This window comes from Primulina eburnea, chromosome 11 (assembly GCF_022965805.1).
Source record: "Primulina eburnea isolate SZY01 chromosome 11, ASM2296580v1, whole genome shotgun sequence".
Classification (NCBI taxonomy): Eukaryota; Viridiplantae; Streptophyta; class Magnoliopsida; order Lamiales; family Gesneriaceae; genus Primulina; species Primulina eburnea.
This window is the reverse complement of record NC_133111.1, coordinates 10,174,825-10,197,694: the sequence shown is the minus strand read 5'-3', so window position 1 is coordinate 10,197,694 and position 22,870 is coordinate 10,174,825. Positions and strand designations below refer to the sequence as shown.

General features: G+C 36.5%; 2 protein-coding genes across 2 annotated transcripts; one reads left to right on the top strand and one right to left on the bottom strand.

Moving 5' to 3' along the window:
• Positions 1-9,501: 9,501 nt before the first annotated feature.
• On the bottom strand, positions 9,502-10,803 carry LOC140805378 (uncharacterized). The gene has a single exon (XM_073161650.1). The coding sequence runs from the start codon at positions 10,801-10,803 to the stop codon at positions 9,502-9,504; it is 1,302 nt and encodes a 433-aa protein (XP_073017751.1).
• Positions 10,804-14,070: 3,267 nt separating this feature from the next.
• On the top strand, positions 14,071-15,459 carry LOC140804831 (dof zinc finger protein DOF5.6-like). The gene is given in 4 exon segments (XM_073160981.1): positions 14,071-14,292; positions 14,681-14,776; positions 14,778-14,964; positions 14,967-15,459. Coding segments are annotated over 4 exon segments (447 nt in total). The 5' UTR covers positions 14,071-14,238; the 3' UTR covers positions 15,077-15,459.
• Positions 15,460-22,870: the final 7,411 nt, after the last annotated feature.

Below are 22,870 nucleotides of genomic sequence, written 5' to 3'. Positions count from 1 at the left end.
CGAGAGCAAGGCATAAATGGGGTGGCTCGACCTTGGGTTTCCAGCGTGCAGGGTCAACCAGCACTGCAGGGACCTTGATGAGGCTTAGATCATACCCTGGTGGGTCTGAGACAAGGCTTGGAAGGGCTCGGTTTGTGTTGGAACCATCCCAAGCGCTGTGGATCGAGAGGGTAGAAACTTGGCTTCGGTTGAGGCGTTGAGGAGAATAACGAGTCGTAAGAGGGCTGCGGCTTGCATGGGGTGTTTTGCGTGGATTCTTGGGGTCTAGAGAAGTCCTTAAGTAGCCGAGGTGTGATTGGTTGAGGGCTGTTATCGGTGGGGGAAGGCTAGCACAATAACTTAGAGGGTGAGTAAGGGGAGACGTGTCTTGTGGGAGGACCGAGGAAAAGAGGTTTGCTGGATTATAAATCGTGAATTTAGGGGGCTAAGATTTAGGATTTGGGAGATTTTTAATGTTTGTAAGGTGTGCTAAAAGTTGGGAAAAGATTGAGTAAGTTTCGAGTCGGTTCGGGTTAAAACCGGGACCCCTGTCCAACTTTTAAAACGAACCGATTAAGTTTGAGATTTTGGCTCGAATTTACGTTTAGGAATGCTTTGAAAAATGTTTTGGGATATTTTAAGGAGTATGGTAAGCTTCGGGTCAATTTTAGAGGTCCATGGGTAAAATGGTAATTTTTGGGTTTCCAGGGGCAAAATGGTCATTTTGCACCCGGGGTGAGATTTTAGTCCTAGCAGCGCTCCAAGCACAAATCATAATATTTTTAAATGTTCATGCATCACGTTTACGATTTTTTTTATGCTATTATAATAATTATGGTGCATGCTTAAATTAAAGGAATTAAGTGAGGAAGTGAAGAGCACTCCGTCTCCGCCGCGCCGCGTCGTTATTTTGTTTGTTTTCAGTCAAAACAAACCAAGGCATGTTTATATCTTCTTTCATTCTTCAATCAAGTCATATAGGTATTTTTAAATATAGCAAGTACATGATTTTAATGCAAGAAGATCGAAATTGTTCATATTTAATTATGCCATTTAATTATATTACGTGCATGAAAACAGAAAAATGATTATTTTTGAGATTTATGCGATATGGCTTGTGGTGCATTCACTATGTGGGAGCATTATTTATACGGTCGTCAGTGACCGATCAGTTCAGGTTGGTACCACCCGGTCGCCAGTGACCGATCAGTTCAGGATGGTACCATCGGGTCTTCAGTGACCGCCAGCTCAGTTCCAGGCTCCCCGGTAGTCAGTTACCGATCAGTTCAGCTTAGTGCAGTGGCCACAGGCGTAAAACATAATCTCAACAGAAAATTTTATCAGTTATTTCAGTACAGGGCTCCAAGGAGCAAATATTTTTACTGTGATTATCAGTTCAGTTATGCACGTATTATAATTGCTCAGTACAGATTATTTTCAGTATGCCTCATGACATGATATTTTACCTCATGCATATTTTTACTCAGATTTTACTCGTTACCTGCGATATATGCATGCTGAGTCTTTAGACTCACTAGACTTGATTGTTGTAGGTACTGATGAGGTCAGGGCCGAGGGCGGGGACCAGTGAGCCAGCTTGGGTCGGCAGTAGTGGCACCCGAGGACCTAAGTGCAGCAGTGTTTATTTTATTCCGCAAACAAATTTTTATCAGTCATTGGACATTTTTTAAATTGTTATTGTGGACAAACAATTATTTCATTCCGCTGCTTTTATTTTAAACATTGAACTTGATTCATCAGTTGGTTTTATGAGTAAGGCCATTTAAGTTCTTTTAAAAAGAAAAAAATTTAATTTTCCGCAAATTTTGAAGCAAGCAGTTTTAGGGCCTTCACATCACATTTTCTCCAACATCATATTTTTGAATCAAGATAAAATTTAATAAAACTTACGTCCTTGTGTAGCTCTTGACGAGGGGATCTCAAAACTATGCTCGGATTAAAAATCGGATAGCCGGATCTTGCACAACCAATTTTCTAAGATACAAGGAAGCTTGAGGATATTAGCCATGGAGGGTATCGGTTTCTTGGCTGAAAATTCTGAATTGAATGAGGAATTACACGTCCCTCAACTTTTCACTATTTACAAATCGACCCCTATTCAATCTTTTCGATTCAATTTCAATCTTAAATAATTCCATTTCAATCCTAAATAATTGCAAACATCTTGGAATATAATTCAACACTCCAAAAGTTTCCAATCACATACTCTCGGATTAAAATAATATCTTCTTTATTATCTCGGGCCTTACACTTACAGTTCTCCAAATTTACATTTTGGCCTTACAACTCTTTGAAATTTGCATCATTGTCCCCATAAAATTTTTCCATCTTTACCTCATTAAACTTTTAAATTCTCGAACTCAAAACTAAATCCCAAAATTTGGTAAATTCAAAAATAGTCCCTTAGAATTTTGTTTTGCACCTAGGTCCTCAAATCATTGGTTATTACAATTGGATCCTTAAAATTCTTACTTTATGCAATTCAATCCCTAAATCCAACTAGGTAGAGCATGCATCCGAAATAATTTCTACAATTTCATACTTCTCAAGAATCGTCGTAGTCTTCGAATCATTAATCCTTACATGGAATCCTCAAAATTTAATTCAACTAGAAACCATGAACCATCATTAATTTCTTGCAAATTGTACAAGTCCCGAAAACATTCATAATTTTTAAATTTAACTTATGGCCCATAAGTAGAACATCAGCACTATTAACCCAAAAATTAATATAGTCAAATATTTACGACCTCTCCTAATGCCCAATAGCAAAATTCTTATTTATGTCTGGTGGAGGTGGAGGTGCATTTCCCTCCTACCTCTGATGCTCACCGTCCTCATGACGGCGCTCATCATCCCTCGCGCGCTAAACAAGGTATCTAGGAGGCATATTGTTCCATACATAACCCATACGTAACCAACATGCATAATTCCATAATTTATTTTTAAATTTAAATATACACTGAGCAATTAAAATCTGAACGTAAAATATTTCATGGAAACATGTTTAAAATAATTCATGCTTTAAATAAAATGCGTAAATGTAACCTTACAGACCGAAGGCGTGACTTCGTGAGCTTCTCGAGGTCAATAGTAGTACAACCCTTTACAGAAACCTGGCTCTGATACCAACTATAACGGCCCGAAAATTCGTGTTTGGAAATTTGCGGAAAATTAAAAATTTTCTTTTAAATAATTAAAAAGTCTCATTCATAGATAAACTGACAAAAAAATGTTAAATGTTTAAAATAGCAGCGGAAGAATTTTAATGTTTGCGAAATAATGACTTAAAAATAATTCAGCAACATAAAAACTTGGTTTGAATTAAAAATAATAAATGCTGAAATGAGGTCCTCGGGTTCCACTACTGCCGACTCGAGCTGGCTCACTGGTCCCCGCCCTCGGTCCTGACATCATCAGTACCTACAACAATCAAGTCTAGTGAGTCTAAAGACTCAGCATGCATATATCGTAGATAACAAGTAAATAAATAGTAAAATTTTCATGGGATAAAAATATCATGTCATGAGGCATAATGTGAAAATAACTTGTCATGAGCAATTATAATACGTGCATAACTGAACTGAAAATCATAGTGAAAATGTTTGCTCCTTGGAGCCCTGTAATAAAATAGCATGTCATAAATTTTCTGTTGAGATTATGGTCTACGCAAGTGGCCCCTGAACTGAACTGAACTGAACTGACCGGTAACTGGCGACCGGATAATACAATGCTCCCATGACCGGCAACTGGCGACCGGGTGAAATAATGATCCCATGACCGGTTACTGGCGACCGGGTAATACAATGCTCCCATGACCGGTAACTGACGACCGGGTAAAATAATGCTCCCATGATAGTGCAATGGCCACAAGCAATATCGAATAAATCTCAAAATGAATATTTTGCACGTAATATAATTAATCAACATAATTAAATATGAACAATTTCGATCTTCTTGCATTAAAATCATGTACTTGCGATATTTAAAAATATCTATATGGCTTGATTGAAGAGTGAAAGAAGATATAAACATGCCTTGGTTTGTTTCGACAGAAAACAAACGAAATAACGACGCGGCACGACGGAGACGGAGTGCTCTTCACTTTCTCACATAATTCCTCTCTTAATTCCTTAAAACCAAGCATGCACCATAATTATTATAATAGCGTAAAAATCGTAAATGTGATGCATGATCATTTAAAAATATCATGATTTGTGCTCAGGGCGCTGCTAGGACTAAAATCTCACCCCGGGTGCAAAATGACCATTTTGCCACTGAAAACCCAAAAATTATCGTTTCAACCCTGGACCTATAAAATTGATCCGAAGCTTACCAAACTCCTTAAAATATCCCAAAACATTTTTAAAAATATTCCTAGACATAAATTCGAGCCCAATTCATAACTTAACAAATTTGTTTTAGAACTTGAACAAGGGTCCCGGTTTTAACCCGAATCGACTCGAAACTCAACTAAATTTTTCTCAACTTTTGTCATATCTTAAAAATGCTAAAAGGTCCCTAATTCTATAACTTTGCCCCAAATTCTCGGCTGACATATCTCAAAAAAAAAAAAAACAAACTCTCGGCCACCTCCCCTTTGTGCAATCATCAAACCACCCATGGCTCCTACCATTACACCTTTCGGTCCACTCTTATAACACCACTTGTCCAACCATTAAACTCACCATTAGGCACCTAACTACCCTTCTAAACTAATCCCATAGCCAAGAAATATCGCTGCACAACAAAACTCACGGCCCCATAACTATCATTGAAACCTTATAAACCTTACGGTTCACAAGCCTGCCCTTTAGATCTCGACTCCCTCTCAAAGATCACATCATTCTCGATGTTATGGTCTCCCATACCCGCAGATCAGCAGCACCCTCGCACCAAAATCAAACAAACGTGAGTTGCAAGAAGGAGATACATGCATGGACCGAAACGCACAAGCTTTACAAACTTGGATCTGTACACACACCGAAAGAAAATACATATACATCACACATATCAGAACACATATACGCATGAATGATGCAGAAAAAGAAGAGTAAAAGCGTGCCTTAAAGGATGCGCAGACACAAGGGACCCGATCAAGAAAGCTGGAGGAAAATCTAGTGCAAGAACAAGGCAAACGATGGGGCCTCTTGCTGTAGAAGGTGAAAACGAGGGTGGCAACAGCTGGGGGAGGGTGTCGGCTGTGGTGGATGATTAGGTTTAGGTTAATGATAGGTTAGGCAATATTTAAATAGCTAACAACCAACTAATGGGCCTAATTTGTTTAATTAAAAGATTAAAAAGATAATTAAGCCCTATAAACTCAAAAATATGTCCATTAAGCTCAAACCCACTCCCGAAAAATATTTCGAGTTGAAAAGATTTTGAAAATATTAGCCGAACCCTTAAAAAATCCTTAACTTAATTTATAAAAATAAATCGTATAATAAAATAATTTTCCTGAAAATTCTCCGATCCTCGTTTGCACGTGAAATGCATCTAGAAATTCTAATGCATGAATTTCATGAATTAAATTCTATCATGCATGAATTATGACTAAAATGCATAAAAATACTTAAACACAAATTAATAAAATAAACATGCATTTTATGCTTAAAAAGAATTTAATAAAATATCAAAGAAGTTTAATAACTTGCATGCATTCCAACTTTTTAAAATATAATTACTAACATGCTAAATTTGTAAGGCTCGAGAATTATCGATACTATTGATGTTGGAATTGTAGAGATAAGAATGCACAATTATGAGATTTTGAGTAGCAGGGCCGAACCACACCGCACCCGCGGTGCTAAGATTACCGCCCACGCGGTGTAGGTGACAGAAATTAGTGGAATTTTGCGAACAGACACCGCACCCGCGGTGGTAGCGCGACCGCACCCGCGGTGTGAGACCGCACCCGCGGTCATGTAAAGACCGCACCCGCGGTCATTGAATTTCAGGAAATAAAATGTCGCCGTGAGCATAGCGCACCCGCGCTCTTGAGTCACCGCACCCGCGGTCTGCATGCGAGATTGCCACCTTTGATTTTCGTAGTGACACATGGCATGGTATATATATACTTTGGAGTAACACTTCATTTGCATGTTTTCAGAGTGAGAGAACCGAGAGCTTGCAAGGAGAGTTTCCATTTCCTTCAACCTAGAACTTGTGGTTTTGAATGAGTTTATGCTCCGATTTTAATTCCGAGTAGAGATTATTGTTTCTTACCCCAAGAGCTATCAAAGAATGTAAGTTTCTTACATTTCCAGCATGTTTCGAAATTCAGGTGTTGGAGAATTTATGATTTTATTGAAAGAATGCGTTCTTGATAGTATGAGCATCGTAGAAACGTTACCGGATTGATTTTCAGATACCATATGCTATACGTTCGAAGTTCCAGCATGTATATCGATATTGATTGGAAGAATTGAGCATGTTATATGGTGTTTTTATGAGTATATTATGAAGATTATGAGTTGTGGCTATTGTATATATTGTGTTGTTGAGATTGAGTTGACCGGTACCGAGAATTACGCCGTCAAATTGTATTGAAACTGATTTCAGCTATGTTTATTGAGTTGTTTGAGATGTATATTGATAGAGTGCACCTTGACTATGCCATTTCAGATTTGTATTGGCTACTTGGTATTCGAGTTTCGGTACGACACAGACAGTGCGACAAGAAAGGTATAATTCATGTGGTCACGGGATTGCACAACTCGATTCAGATTTGATACGAGTTTCCCTAAATCACATACTAGATTGTTATTACATTTGATTATGTAATGTCTTGTTTATTGATTTATATTCGAGTCCTGAGATAGGAGAGATTGGCAGACTTGCCAAAACTAGACGTTTCGGTGTATCGTCGCATAGGAGTAGATTTACTCTATGTGCAGACCCTCGATACAGAGTTGACCGAAGTCTAGGAATAAGACGTACCGTTGCCCCGAGTGGTTGGGTAGGTAACAGACCATCTTATTCACACCGGGATCCCTAGATTAGAAAAGAGTCGAGTCAAGATTTGAATGTTGAATACAGATTTGTATTCTACTACATGTTTAGATTTATATTCATGTTACTTGATTTATGTTATGCATTTGTACATGAATTATTACATTGCATGCATCCATGTTTTATACTGGGATATGTTCTCACCGGAGTTATCCGGCTGTTGTCGTGTCTGTATGTGTGCATGGCAACAGGTGGGGCAGGATCAGGGTCACGACGAGGATGAGAGAGTTGATAGCGTGGTGATGCCGGGTGTAGTAGCAGATTACCAGTAGTTTCTGTTTAGATTTGAACTACTTGTATTTGAGATTCGAACACTAGTGTATGGTTGTACTAGACAGATATGTATGTACATTATGTTGTTTATTTCAGTTAACGACATGTTATGCTTTATCTATACATTTGAATTAATGTTAAAAGCAAATTTTTGACCCACATTTTCGAACAAAGATCCAATTAAATCCCAAAAGAATAGAGTTAGAGCCCGGGTCCCCACAAAATTACCCCTTCTTAAATAAGTTTTTATTAACTTATCTCCATACTCCATCTCCAGTCCGGCCTCACTTATTTAACTGAAAAGATAACAATTAAACTATTGCGTAAAATAAATAAATTTAAAGAAAAGAATTTAAATACTCATACAATAAAAATCATTTTAATTTAAATACTAGAATTATGCATTGCTTATACGTAGTCTGATTTACGGGTTCTACAAAAACAATTTACCTTCATAAATGATCACAAATAAACGACAATTGAAATGTGTACCCTTTAATCGTCTTTTATTAGTTTTATAGGGTGGTAGTTCCACCGAAATCCAAAAATGAAACGCATATTTTCTCCTCCTCATATACGCTCCTTCCAACCAGAAATTGCTTCGACCTAGAAATTCTGGTTTTTGCAAAGTTTGCAGCAACAAGACGGCAATGGAACCTGGGACGTGTGGTTTGCGCTAGTTGGGAATCGGCTTTGCTGGGAATTTACTACGCTTGGTTGCACAGTTTCACGATTTTCAGCGACGGGTTTGTGGGAAGAGTCAGTTAATTAGACATGCGGAAAAAGGGTAAAATGTGCCGGTGGAGAATGGGAGAGGGTTTCATATATAATGGCGAGTAGGAAATTGAAGGGGAAAAAAAAGGGTTGCTCGCACGGAAGACAAGCGGAGTGGGAAGCGGGAAGGAGAGCAGAAAGGGAAGATGAACATCAATAATAGGGATTCTTACAATTTTTTATTCATTACAAAAGGTTAAAAATGTAAAATTGCATAACACATGTAGTAAAAAGAAAGCTGGATTTTGGTTAGGTACTAAAACACAAAAAATAACTAATGGGGACTGAGTCATAACAAAATAAAGGACAAATGCATTTTCCCCCAAATTACCGATGTTTTATCATAAATTTGATTTATATATTTTTATGTAAATATTATTTATATTTGATCAGTGTGTATTATTAAACTTATTTAAAACTTTACATAAATTATTCAAAAAAATTAATGTGAGACGGTCTCACGGATTGATTTTATGAAACACATCTTCAACCCGATTCAATTAATGAAATATTATTTTTTTTCTAAAATTATTACTTTTCACCTTAAATATGAATTAGATTGACATGTCTCACAGAAATAATTCCATAAGATCGTCTTACAAGAAACTCACTTTAAAAGATTTAAACAATAATTAAATGAAGAGTATGTATCTCGTAAGACGGTCTCACGAATCTATATCCATGATATAGGTCGACAAAATCCATATCTACTATGAAAAATAATAATTTTGACATAAGAAAAATATTTTTTATGAATTGGTCCGCGTTGAAGATCTATCTCACAAAATTGATCATTGAGACGATTTCACAATAGGTTTTGTCAGGGGCGGAGCCAGGATTCAAAATTACCTGGGGCTGACTCCGTCCCATGCTGCATTTCATAAAATAAATAATTAACTAAAAAATTCAAATAAAAATATGTAAACATTGAATTAATGAAAACATAGAACAAGAGTATTTAATATTTAATACCTTCAAAAACATGGAGCTAAAACGCTACTGAAGTTGTGCTCTTCGATTCTTCTTAGAATAAAACTCATTAATTATTAAATCGTTATCAATTTTTTCAACCAAATCTCGTTCGATGTAGATTACCATAGAATCTCCGAAAAACTCTGCTTCCATCTTGTTACGAAGAGCTGTTTTAACAAGTTTCATTGCTAAAAATGCTCGTTCCGTTGTTGATGTAGAAACAGGGAGAGTTAAAACAAGACGAATCAACCTGTCAGTTAAATAAATATATCAGATTCGATAAATAAGTAAACGACGTAGATAAAAATATATAAATCACCTGTGAATCAAATCGTAGGTTCCTGACTTATTTGTCTCAACTAATCTTCGACATAATTCAGAAATAGTTGATAAATTCTGAAATCTTTCATGGCCAGCAACATCAAGTTTATAGTGATCCAATTGCATTCTCAAGTGATGCAAATCTTGTTAATCGAAATCAAGATAATAGAATTTCTCAGCAAGTCTATAGATATGATCAACATTAAAAAGCTTAAAGTTTTCTTTAGGTTCCAAAGCACAACTAAGTTTAAGAAGTTCAACTGCCTCATCCTTGAATCTATTATTAAGCTCTTCAACTTGAAAATATATTGCAGCTGTAAATACATCAAATCGATAGTGGTGCTCAACTGTGATTGAATCAATATGTTGAAAAGAACGGCCTGTACCAGATTTATAACGAGCTTCCATGTGAGGCATCTCAATGTCATACTTGACACAAACTTCTTTTACATGACTAAGTAGGAGATCAAATCCTTCTTCTCTCAAAGTATGAAGCAAAGTTTTAGTCGTTGAAACATAATCCATTGCACTTAAAATATCTAGAGATTTCTCTTGCAATGCTCGACAAAGCAAATTTGTTATCCCCATTATCTTATGCATCAAGTGTAATATGAATATGAAATCAAAAGACTTCATCGCAATCAATGCACCACTAGCTTCACCACGAATGGAATTAGAAGCTCCATCATTCACCATATTTTCTAACACGGTAGTCACAGAGCTATACATATCAATCATGCTACAAAGTGAGTCGAAATTAGAACTCCAACGAGTCTTTCCAGGGCGTAATAAATTTCCAATTTGATTACATCCTCTACCTGTATCACGTTCACCAGTAGCTACCATATGCGCAACCTCAATTCTTTGAGCAGAATGTAACTCACCGTGCCGTTTAGGAGATGCATTGATGAGATTACAAATGGAATTCAATTTTGAAAAGAATAACCAAATGGATATCTCTTTTTCAGCAGCTGCAGTTAATGCTAGTTGAAGTCGATGAGCAAAACAATGTACATAATATGCACACGAGCAATCTTTCAAGAAAAGAGCCTGCAATCCATTCCAAGAACCGCGCATATTGCTAGCACCATCATATCCCTGTCCACGCATGTTGTGGATATGCAAGTCATAACGACCAAGTGCATCAGATATTTCTTTCTTAAGTGTTGCAGCAGTTGTATCTGTCACGTGTACAATGGCAAAAAACCGCTCACGTAAAAAGCCTTCAGTATCCACAAATCTTAATACAATAGCCATCTGCTCCTTGTTAGATGCATCTCTCGCTTCATCAACTAAAATGCAGAATTTTGCATCTCCAATTTCTTTACGGATCTTGGCTCTCACTTGGTTGGAAATGATATTCAAGACATCTTTCTGAATATCTGGTGAAGTATACTTTGCATTCTTAGGAGCTTTCTCTAAGACGATGTCCCCAATACTTTTATTCATTTTTCCTATAAAATTTATCATCTCGATAAAATTTCCACGATTATAGAAGATGGAGATTCATCATGCCCTCTAAATGTGCATGCTTGCAAAGTGAGCCATCGAACGCTTTCAATAGTTGTTGTTAGCCGCAATCTGTTCTTCTGCTTTTCTTCTGAAGATTGTGCATTTATCACTTTGTTAATATGACGAGGTATATTCATCAAATTATCAAGATATTCCACAGCATTGTTATGTGGTGAAGTACTGCATCCTATATGCATAAAAAATGCACATCTATCGCCATCATTAACTCGCTTCCAATATTTGAATCCATCCATTGTAAATGCAGGATTACGAGGATGCTTATGTTCAAACAAGAAGCACGGAAAACAAAATGCAGCATCTTTCGAAGGAGAGTACTCTAACCAAGTAAATTTTTTAAACCAGTGACTTTGGAATCGTCGATTTTGACTTCCAAATTTGGTTGGTGGATACTCTTTCTTAATTGGTTGATATGGCCCCATCTTGATATAAGCTCGTCTAATTTCATCCATTTGATTAACAGGATATTTCCATATCGGAGTACGTAATGCCGGATCAGGTTCAAGAGAACTCACATCAACATCAATTCTAGGAGATTTGTTAAGCTGTTGATCACTGAGATTTGAGACATCAATATTGGATGGAGAATGGTCTTGACTTACCGATGTCTGCTCTTTTTGTTTAAAAAATGAGTCGATGGTTTTCCTTTTCTTCATTCTTGAGTTTCTTTTCTCCTTGGTGCCGTCTACACCATAATAAAAATGAACTCAGAAAACATTAACTTCACAAGTTGCCACTGAATTGTGATATTTTAACTTCACAAGTTGCCACAGAAAACAATAACTTCACAACTAAGTATACATGTACTCCAAAAGTAAAAACCATGTGGGAATCTGGGTAGAGAAGCTTCTTCATAAAAATTATATATTTTTTAATTTTTTTTCTAAATGACATGTATTATTATTATTATTATTATTTTTATAACAAGTAGTAGTATATTAAATCGGCCCTGTGTCCGAGAGAATTGTGTATGCTAAAATTGTAATATTGAGAATTACATTGTTTCAAATAAGCAAGGACTAAACTCATTTTTAACTATATAATCACATAAAGGGATGCAAATGGAACCATTTGTGTCAACAGCAAGAACAAAAGGGTACCTCAATATTACAATCTAAGCTTTTTATTCCCTTCATAATCACTACAAACAGGGAGAGCTTACTCTTGACTACAAAAAACATCCATCCAGTAGATTAAATATTTTCAAAACTCCCACCTCACAATCAGATTTAAAAAAACAGGAAATTTGGATTTGAGAATTGATAAATACCTTTCTTGTGTTGGTTGGCCCTTGAGAATCGAGAGTGGAACCTGAGACTGGATTATTAGACCACTGGGCACTGGAGCTTGGAGGCGTGAGTCAATAGGAGAACCGAGAATGGGATTTGGGAATTGAGGGTTTAGGAGTCTTAGGACGTAAGGTTAGATATATTTTTTTATTTTGTATATTATTATTATTATTAGTAATATTAATAATATTATTTTATTTTGTATATTATTATTATTATTATTATTATTATTAGTAATATTATTATTATTATTCCAACCATTTACCATGTTTGTTCTTTTTTTTTTTGATAACTATGTAGCAAAAAATGAAAAATAAATAAAAATTAATGGGGCTAATAAATTTTTTTTTAAAATAAAACATAATTATTTTCAAAAAAAAAAAATTTAGGTGGGGCTGGAGCCCAACCCAGCCCCACATATACCTCCGCCCCTGGGTTTTGTGTTAAATGAATAGGTTTCTTGTGAGACGGTCTTACATTTTATATACTTGAAACCGGTTGACTCAATCTATACTCATCGTGAAAAACAATATTTTTGACACGAAAAATAATATATTTTTCATTAGTTGGATCGAGTCAAAATCCATATAATAAAATTGTTCATGTAACAGTCTCACATAATTTTTTTTTTATGTAACTTAATATGTAAAATTGTACAATATTTTGTAATAAAACTAATAGTTCGATCTGACACTATAATCATATGGTATGATGCATTTACTACATAGGATTTACTCAAAATATATAATCATATAGTGATAAATAACTTCGAATAATGGGCGACCTCATGATTGAGTCAAATTGTGTATTTCCAATATCATATTATATATGAAATTTGTTTGGTGTTGAAGAAACTGCTAGCTAGTGTGCAGAAACTTAAAAGCGAACTGAATATTTCACTTTTTGCAGCCATTTGATTCATCGATTCTGATTTGTGATTGAAACTCCAAGTATCCAATGCAATTGATGAGCACTTGTGGCGTTGGAGTTGAAAAGGGGAAAAAGTTCTTGATTTAGTAGTGTCATCAATCACATTATTTTTCAAACTTTTGAATTAAATGGGTCGTCTTATTTTTATATGAGTAGGTTTCTTGTGAGATGATCTCCCGAATCTTTATCTGTGTGATGAGTCAACCCTACCGATATTCACAATAAAAAGTAATGCTCTTAGCATAAAAAATAATGTTTTTTCATGGATGACCCAATAAGAAATTCGTCTCACAAAATATGATCCGTGAGATCGTCTCACACAAGTTTTTTCCGGATATCATATATATCTTGCATTAAGATCCGTTCGTCTTATGCTTTATATTATAAATTTGTTTATGCTTTCTATCATTCCAGAAAAAGATTTATGTGTGATCGATCCAAGTGGTTCATAAAACCTCACATGTAACACACACAAAAACACACACACACACAAACACACACAAATATATATATATAATATAAAAAAATATTTCTAATATTATATATTTATCTTTTTGTAATTTTATAATCTTTCTTGTCAAATTTTAGTCTTGTCCGTTGACATAACTACAATGTAATATTGTTGTGATGCCAACATAACACTTACTTGTACAACGTTACATCAGCATTCCAAATTAAAAACGAATAATTATCAAAAAAAATAATAGAAATACTATTAATACTGAAATTTGAGAACATACAAAATTTAAAATTTTAACAGGTTCAAAATTGAATAATAACTCCAAAAAGCAAAAAACAGCGACGCTTGCCATTGCATTCAAACTACATACAATGTCGAAGAATTTATCCTTTGCTTACAAATAGAGAACAAGTGGGCCACAAATAGAACTCACTTTCGGTTTCTATAGGCTGATTTGTGTCTCCTCTCTGTTCTTTATCTTGCCCCAAAAATTCTCACACATCACCTCACTATACCACATTACCACTCCTTTTCTTCCTTCTTATTCACAACCAATCTCCCACACTTTCTCCTCACTCACCTCCAATCTGTTTTATTCTTATATATGATCAAGAGGGTTGTCAAATTTTCTTGACTACTTGTGATATATTAAAAGTGATGACATAATATTCGCCAATGGGATTGAATTCTCTTCAAGTTTGCATGGATTCCTCGGACTGGTTGCAGCAGGTAATATTTGTGTTCAAATAATATGTAGTTGGAATATGTATATATGCATGTGATTTGCCAATGCCATGCATTTTTTTTCTTTCACAATGTTATTTTCAACACGGGAAGTTTGTTGAGAGCATGGATAATGAGGTTGGATATAATCCAAGTCTGAGCTTTAAAAGTAACTTGTTTTAAAGTTCGAACTCGGCCCCAATATAGGCTCTAAAATGGCGAAAAAATTAAAGAACCATCAACAAAATAGCATATCATTCAAACCCAGCTCAAGTTTTTTAATTAGTTTCGAATATCAAACAAATGTCGTCCTTTCATGCTTGCCCGGAATACTAGAACTTAATTTACAGATGAAATACGTCACTAAAACTTGTACTTTGTTGATTTTTTTCAGGGCAGAATTTCCGAGGAGAATCGAGGAGTGGATTCTTCACCAATCACGCCACCATCTGATCAAGAAGACATACTCGCGTGTTCCAGGCCTCTAATTGGAGAGGAGCCTTATTCGTCCCCAGCACGAGCAAGCCCTAAAATGCCCCCGATGTGAATCTAAGCACACCAAATTCTGCTACTACAACAACTACAGCCTCTCGCAGCCAAGATACTTCTGCAAAACCTGCCGCCGTTACTGGACGAAAGGGGGCACCCTCCGCAACATTCCTGTAGGCGGCGACTGCAGGAAAACAAGAAAGTCTCCTCCAAGAAACCATCTTCAGATTCCGATCTCCAGTCATCTTTACCGATGTCCGATCTTCACGAGTCACGACAACGGCCAGAAAAACTACAGTGAATTAAACTATAACCGTAACCAGATGAACAGTTCCACCGAGCTTCAGCTTGCTTTTCCTCACGACCAAATTCACTTCTCGCCACTCCTTCCAAATGGGCTTTTTAGCGGTAACTTCAACGTTACAAACACCAGTTTCTGGATCGAAAATCTTGCCCAGAAAGACTTTAGGGAGAACAAATATGAAAGCCTTTTGGGGGGGAGATGATTTGATGGGTGGGGTTAACGGCAACTTTCATAGCATTTGCTCTTCATTTGGAGTAATCCCGTCTGTTGATCAGCATCAGCATCTGAATGGGATTCACAATTCGGCTAATGGAACGATTCTTGAAAGCTATCATCATCAAAATCTTGAGGTGGACATGAAGCCAAACACATCGTCCACAAATGTTGGTGGGATTGGTTATCTTGGTGGGATTGGATCCTGGATTGGATTGATGAATGCATACGGATCTTCAAATCCATTAGTCTAATACTATAGAGTAAATTAAGATGGTAGTTTTTTCTTTGTTTTTTGTTCATCTTGTTGCATTTATTAAATTGCATGAACGTGAGATTTAATCGGAAATAATCTTACTTAGAGATGGAGCAAAAATTTGTGTGAGACGGTCTCACGGGTAGTATTTGTGACTCGGATCTTTTATTTGGGTCATCCATAAAAAAGTATATTTTTTTATGCTAAAAATATTACTTTTTATTGTGAAATATGAGTAGGGTTGACATCTCTCACAGATTAAGATACGTGAGACGGTATCATATGAAATCCACTCTAGAGATGGTTTAAAATTTCATTTTTTATTTTTTTTTATTTTTTCCGCGGTTTTTTGTCTTATGTTTAGCAGTTATAATTGACTTATAATTACTAAGTGGATGCGTGTGAATTGGGAATGTTGAAGGCCTGAGTATGATAAATATACATGTTATTAAAAATGCTAGCTTTATGCCCCTGATTTATTTTATACGCTTTATTTTTTTTTCAATATTATATTGTTTTGAGCTGAATGATTATTTTTTATTTTTTGACTTTTAAAAATTCATAATCTTCTATTTTACAAAAAACATATATACTACAATCCTAAGTATAATAAAATGTATAAAATTGAAGGCCATGGATCCCCAGCATATACGCGACCCTTCCTGGAATGAGACGTAGTCCTCATACTGTATGTCTCTTACGCTTTGTTTCGAATATCACCTTGTAATGCCCAAGATTTTATATCGTGTTAAATTACGATTATTAATTTTAATCGAGACGATTATAAAAGGGCTAACCGAGACACGAAATGAGATCGCGTGTGAAAATTGATGTGCGAGGACAGTAGCAACGGCGCACATGCGCGACTATATGCGCGATAATGCCTGAGAAGTCCAGAAAGGTTGGCGCACATGCGCGACTTAGATTCGCGCACATGCGCGAGACAACCCGAGAGTTGGCAATTTTGAGCAAAGGCCTCGCGCATATGCTCCAAGATGTGTCGTGCATATGCGCGAGCCACCGTGTAGACACGCGCCGAGAATTAAGCCTCGCGCATATGCGCGAGAGGCTTTGGACGAATTTTGAGATTGACACGTAGCAAGTTGCATGCAATATATATATACATATCAAGTCTAATTCTTCATAAATCAGCAAAATATAATCGAGAAATGTGATGTGAAAGTGTTGAAAAATCCTTACGCCTTTTGTAATAAATCCGTCTGTTAGATTTTAAATCCGACTTCGGTACTGTGTTCCTATCAATGCAGGCTACTACAGGACATAAGTTTTATTATGTTTTGACATGTTTTGAAATTATGATGTTGTTGAAATTGAATACACGACATATATGTTGTTCTTGACATGTTAGACAGTGTGATATCGAAGTCAGATTAAGAAACAGACTGAATATGGAATTGTTATGAATTTCAGAGTTAAATTGACTGAGATGTGATGTTAGATTTGTACGGTGGTTGATTATAAGTTAATGGAATTGATATAGACTGAGATGATATTACCAGTATCGCAGGATTGTACTATTGTACTGTCAGAATTTGATAAAACAGAGATATTGAGATTTGATTAGAATATTGATACAGTATATTGATATTGTCATTGCCAGATTGAACAGTGACATACTTTGAATCAAGACTTTGATTGTATCAGAACGATAGCAAGAAAGATATAAATAAATGTTGATTCGGGATTGCACAACTCGAGTTAGGTTTGACTTGAGTTTCCCTAAATCACATACTTTATTTTATTGCATTGATATTTGCAGATTATCAAATTGATATAATTAGTCTATTGAATTATAGCAGAGCCAGAGTTTAAGTCTAGGGCAGATCAGCCTAGTTAGGGCAGCACCGCCGAGTCTTTGTCAGAATCGCTAAGACTCTAGACTTACGGTGTATCGATGAGCTTAGATGTAGATCGACGTCTATTGTAGACATTCAATACATCATACCAAAGTCTAAATTTAGATAGGATCTGATGTGAATCTTGACACGAATAAATAGCAAACACGATTAAAAATAAATCGCACCCTCCTATTCAATTGCGATAATAAGATTCATGTGTTTTCCCGATCTTTGAGACAAGTTATTGTGTAATATTCGCTTCTAAATCACGAACGATTTAGCAACAAATATTAACGAAGGTAAACAATCTAAATTCAAGCGAACCTTCAAAGAACTTGTCTTTGACAATCCGAGTGAAGAACAATCGACAAACGCCACAAAAGATAAATCTTTTGATAAGTTTGATTTTTTTTGAAAAACACCTAAGTGTATTTGAGAGAAAATCTTACAATTTGATATCAAATCAATAATGAACAAAAGTTAAAAGTTTACATGGTATTCTAATTTATATATAGTTAACAAAACCCTAAATATAAAAATTGCATATTTAAAGATATCAAATCTACTTGACAAAATAATTAAAACTCTAAAGAAGGAAAAATCTGCGCGAAATCGTATGTGACACGGACCCCGTGTAGAGATCCGGAAGGGGGTCCGTGTAGGCACAGTATTTCTCATTCTCGAATGTAAGGGACACGGACCCCGTGTACAGGTCCGTGTACACGTCTGTGTAGCCTCGGTCAGCTTCTACTTGATTGTGATGCAACCCGAACCCTTCGAGCCTTGTTTCCAAGCTGTTATTGGTTGGATGAAGGACAACATTCAAAATCTTCAAGCGTCCTCTCGGGATCGGTTCTTGCAACGCATAGTGGCTGGCTAGATTCACATCAGGATCCCTAGGTTAGAAATAAGATAAGATAAGATAATAAGTCATTGACTTAGATACAGATTCGTATTGATTCATGTAGTCAGATTGGATACATGTTTTAATTATTGTTTATGCTTTTATATATGTTTTATATGATTGCATTGATACATTGTTTATACTGGGATATTTATATCTCACCAGAGTTATCCGGCTGTTGTCTTGTCTATATGTGTGCATGGCAACAGGTGGGACAGGTTCAGGGTCACAGAGGTGAAGAAAGATCGAGATTAGAGTGGTGATTCCGGACTTGGATATAGATAGGTTTTATTACTTGATTGTAGTAGTTGAACCTAGTTTTGAATTAGATGCATGTTATACCAGATTTGTATTATTATACTGGTTTGTATAATAGAATAATTCCATTACCTTCCGCATTTTAAAAAAAAAATTAGACCGTATTTATCTTAATTGATTGAATTAGTCCGAATGACGATTAAGAAGATGATTAGCGTCCGGGTCCCCACATCACATCTGAGGCACCCAACGCTTTTTTATTCTCGGAGCATTATGTTTTTGTTCCAAGATGTGATCCGGGTAAATCGGGTGAGCTAGGTCGGGACAATCTATCGAATCTGATTAGAGTTTTGTTAAGAGAAAATGAGCAAGAAGATATACCTTGAGGGGAAGGTATATCACCGTGATATGGCTTCAACCGTCTCCTGCAAACAAGAAGATGAACTCGTGAATGGGCGCCAGAGGGTATCCGGCGTGACCACTCCGATGCTTAAGTTAGCAAATGAAGATGAATGAAAAATGGCTGTATATGTGTGAATATACGTGAGTATGAGAAAAGATCCCTCAGAATATGACCCCTTTAATGTAAAATATACCTGCAACTTATAGGAAGGAAATCTCATTGTTACCTTGTTTTTGGTATCTACTTACTACTTAGGATAATATGGCTGCCCATGCCCTACTTCTGATGACTCGTTCTGACATGCAAAACCCTGTGGTTCTGAAAATAATGATTGCCAAGCATAAGACATCACATACTGGTGCACTCGAGTGACATGCTACTTTCGAGGTAGCCCGGGTAGAAAGCCTCGTGTGAACTTGTATGAAAGCCCGGGCTTCTGGTAACCCGAGAAGAAGGTGTCCCGGACACTCACCTGCCCAGCTTCTAACGAACTCTTCATGCATATTTACCTTGAATTGTACTTATTATTTGAAGTGATAATGAAGTTCCTTTCTACAGAAAGTACATGAAATATTATATCTAAACCCGGGAGGTATGAGGCCCCGGTTATTCTATAAGTCTCGAGACCCGTACCTTGGCCCAAGACTCCGTACCTTGGTTATTCATTAAGCTCAGGGCACCGTACCCTGGCTCGGGGCTCCGCACCTCGACCATTCCAAGTCCCGGGATGTGTACCCTGTCCCAGGGCTGTGTACCCTGTTATTCATTAAGCTCATGGCTACGTACCCTGGCTTGAGGCTCTGCACCTCGACCATTCCAAGTCCTGGGATCTGTACCCTGGCCCAAGGCTCTGTATCCTGGTTATTCATTGAGCTTAGGGCTCTGTACCCTGGCTCGGGGCTCTGTACATCGACCATTCCAATTCTCGGGATCTGTAACCTGGCCTAGGGCATCGTACCCTGGTTATTGACTAAGCCCAGGACTCTGTACCCTAGCTCGAGCCCCATACATCGATCATTTACTAAGTACAGGGACTCAAGGCTCAATATCCCGATCACTTATTAGAAATACTAGTTATTTTCCAACACTTAGAAAAATTCAGAGATTCAACATTCAAAAGCAGTTTATGAATAAGAATCTAATTATTTTTAAGATCGGGGGACATGAGGCCTTGGAAACTTATCTCATGTCCGAGAGGCATAAATCTCTGATGCTTTTATAATCCAAAATTAATTATCTTTCTATAGAAGTCAAGCATGACTGATGGGGACAACGAGTAAGACTATAGCCCGACTATTTAAAGGAGAGGTGGTGAATATCCCCATAAGAGCCCAAGTTATGGATGACTCGGGATATTATATTGATAGCCCAAATCAGGGTAAATATCCAGGAAGAGTCCGTTAGAAGACGGGCAGGTGAGTTCCCGAGACATCTTCTTCCCGGGTTACCAGAAGCACGAGCTTTCATACAAGTTCATGGGAGGCTTTCTACCTGGGCTACCTCGAAAGTAGCATCTCACTCGAGTGCACCAGTATGGATGCCTTATGCTTGGCAATCATTTCTGACACACCATTCAACTGGAGTGTGGTAGGTTAAGTCCACTGTGAGAGGATCTCATTCTCCTCAAGGTAATCTTGAAACTCAGTACTCAAAGTATTCTCCAACTCTATCCGATCGAATTGTTTATCACTCTTTCCTAACTGTTTTTCTACTTATGTTTTGAATTCTTTGAGATTTTCAAAGGATTTCGATTTTTATTTCATTAAATATACATAATCATACGTCAAATAGTCGTCAGTAAATGTAATGAAGTAGGAATGACCATATATCGTACTAACAATTAGAAGGCCACACACATCTGTATGGATCAAATCCAACATATCATGTGCACGTTCCAATAGCTTGTGAATCCTTCTTTGGGAAATATGTCATAGCTTAGTGTGCCACAAATATGCTTGATCTTCTTGCGTGGAAACAAACATGTTCTGACTTATGGGACTTTATGAACCCTTTAAATGTCCTTTGGAGATTGCCTCTTATTGAGCTTATTTTTTCTTGTATAGGGCATAACATTTCTTTCCCTTACCTTGTGGGCCATTTTTCATTCCTGACGATAAGCTCACTAGAAAACAACATTTTCATGCTTTATGGTGACCTCATAAGTGAAACATATTGACTAGTTGTTCGAGGATATTCTTTATCTTATTCAAATTCAAATTCACCATAAACCCGTCAAATGAGGAAAAAAAAATGACAACAAAATGATGCCATCAAGTAACTCGTTAAGATCATCATTTCCAGGCACACCACCTTTTCAACAAGCCCAATCATATGTACACCACGCTCATGGGCTGGAGCCCCATCCTGCATGCGTGTAGTCACTGAGCTCTTTGAAAATGATGTAAATCATTATACGAGTTTCATGCACCAAGCAACTCTTGCATATGCATTTGAATGTCAGCAGAATTCAACATTTCCTCAAACTGTCTCTACAGTTTATTTGACATAGAAGCGAGCATATTACATTTTAACTTGCATACTATGATCCCACCATCTTGCATGCTTTGTCAGTTCAGCAAGACTCACATTAGTGTGTATGCCATTTTCTCTGAATTTAGAACAATTTCTCAGCCAATCTTGCAACCCTCACGTAATTTTGTCTCAGTTTTGGGAGGGTCCAATTTTATGACCATCTTTCTCATCATGTGTCGATTCCGACCCATCAATTTCGAATCTTAATGTACGATCGCCATGAGATCCCCCAATTTTATGAGCCGAAGCCATGAAAGTTCTTCGTAATTTACATCAAATATGTCAGTTGAAGTCACAGTTTTACAGCGTCCAGACCTCCCCAATTTTATGAGCCAGAAACTGATCGACGGTCGTGTTTATCATGCAACTATTGTTGATGGAAGGCAAAGAAATATAAACTTTCTTCCAAATTTTTTTTAGTGGGCTTGACTTAAAATTTATGTTTAATCTGAAATGAGAGATTTCATTTTTTTTTCGCATCATTAATATTAAAAACTTGTGCTATGTGGTTTTTATGCTTGTCGGATTCATTTAACTCTTGTTATTATATTAATAATAACACATTTACTGATTATTTATAACATATCACATACATCATAAATAATAAAATATGATCGCTAACCGAGAGATAATTGATCCATACGAGAGCCATATACGGATCCATGTCCATAACCTAGGTTAATGGAAGATGAAAATACAATATGACAAAAGATTCCAACATTTTATATGTATTCAATCTTCAAAACTCCTTACGAGGATCGAGCCCACCGTCTTCAAAGGCCAAAAGTCCGTCGAAGTTGTGTCCTAGAAATTTCACCTCATTGTGATCATAACTTTCAGAATTATAACTTAAGCTAGAGAGTTAGTTCTGAATCACATCTTTTTGTTTTGGATCTTTTTCTAAAGTAACGTTAATGTGACATTGATGTAACATTAACCAGACACTGATGTAGGATTCACATGTCCACCATCACATCAGCACCACCGCATCGGACTAAAATTGAAATGCACAAACTAAAATTTAATTTTGACAAATAAAAAATTAAAATTACAAAACTACAAACACGGAAGTTACAATTTTCTCAGTATTCACATTTACGAATTATATGAATCATGAACAACGTAGCTGCAGTTTACCGATGCAATACTAATTACAGTGTCGACTGCCGCATAAAGTTCGACCCCGGGGAGACTTATAAGGGACAAAATGAAAACGACCCTAGCTATCTTTTTATACATTTTCCATTGTTATCTTTGGCACATTAATATACGAGGTGTCTTCAAACTACATGCACGTTGATATATTAAATATTGTTCTCTTTTCATTCGAATTTTTTGATTCGTGGGACAACTAAATTAATTAAAA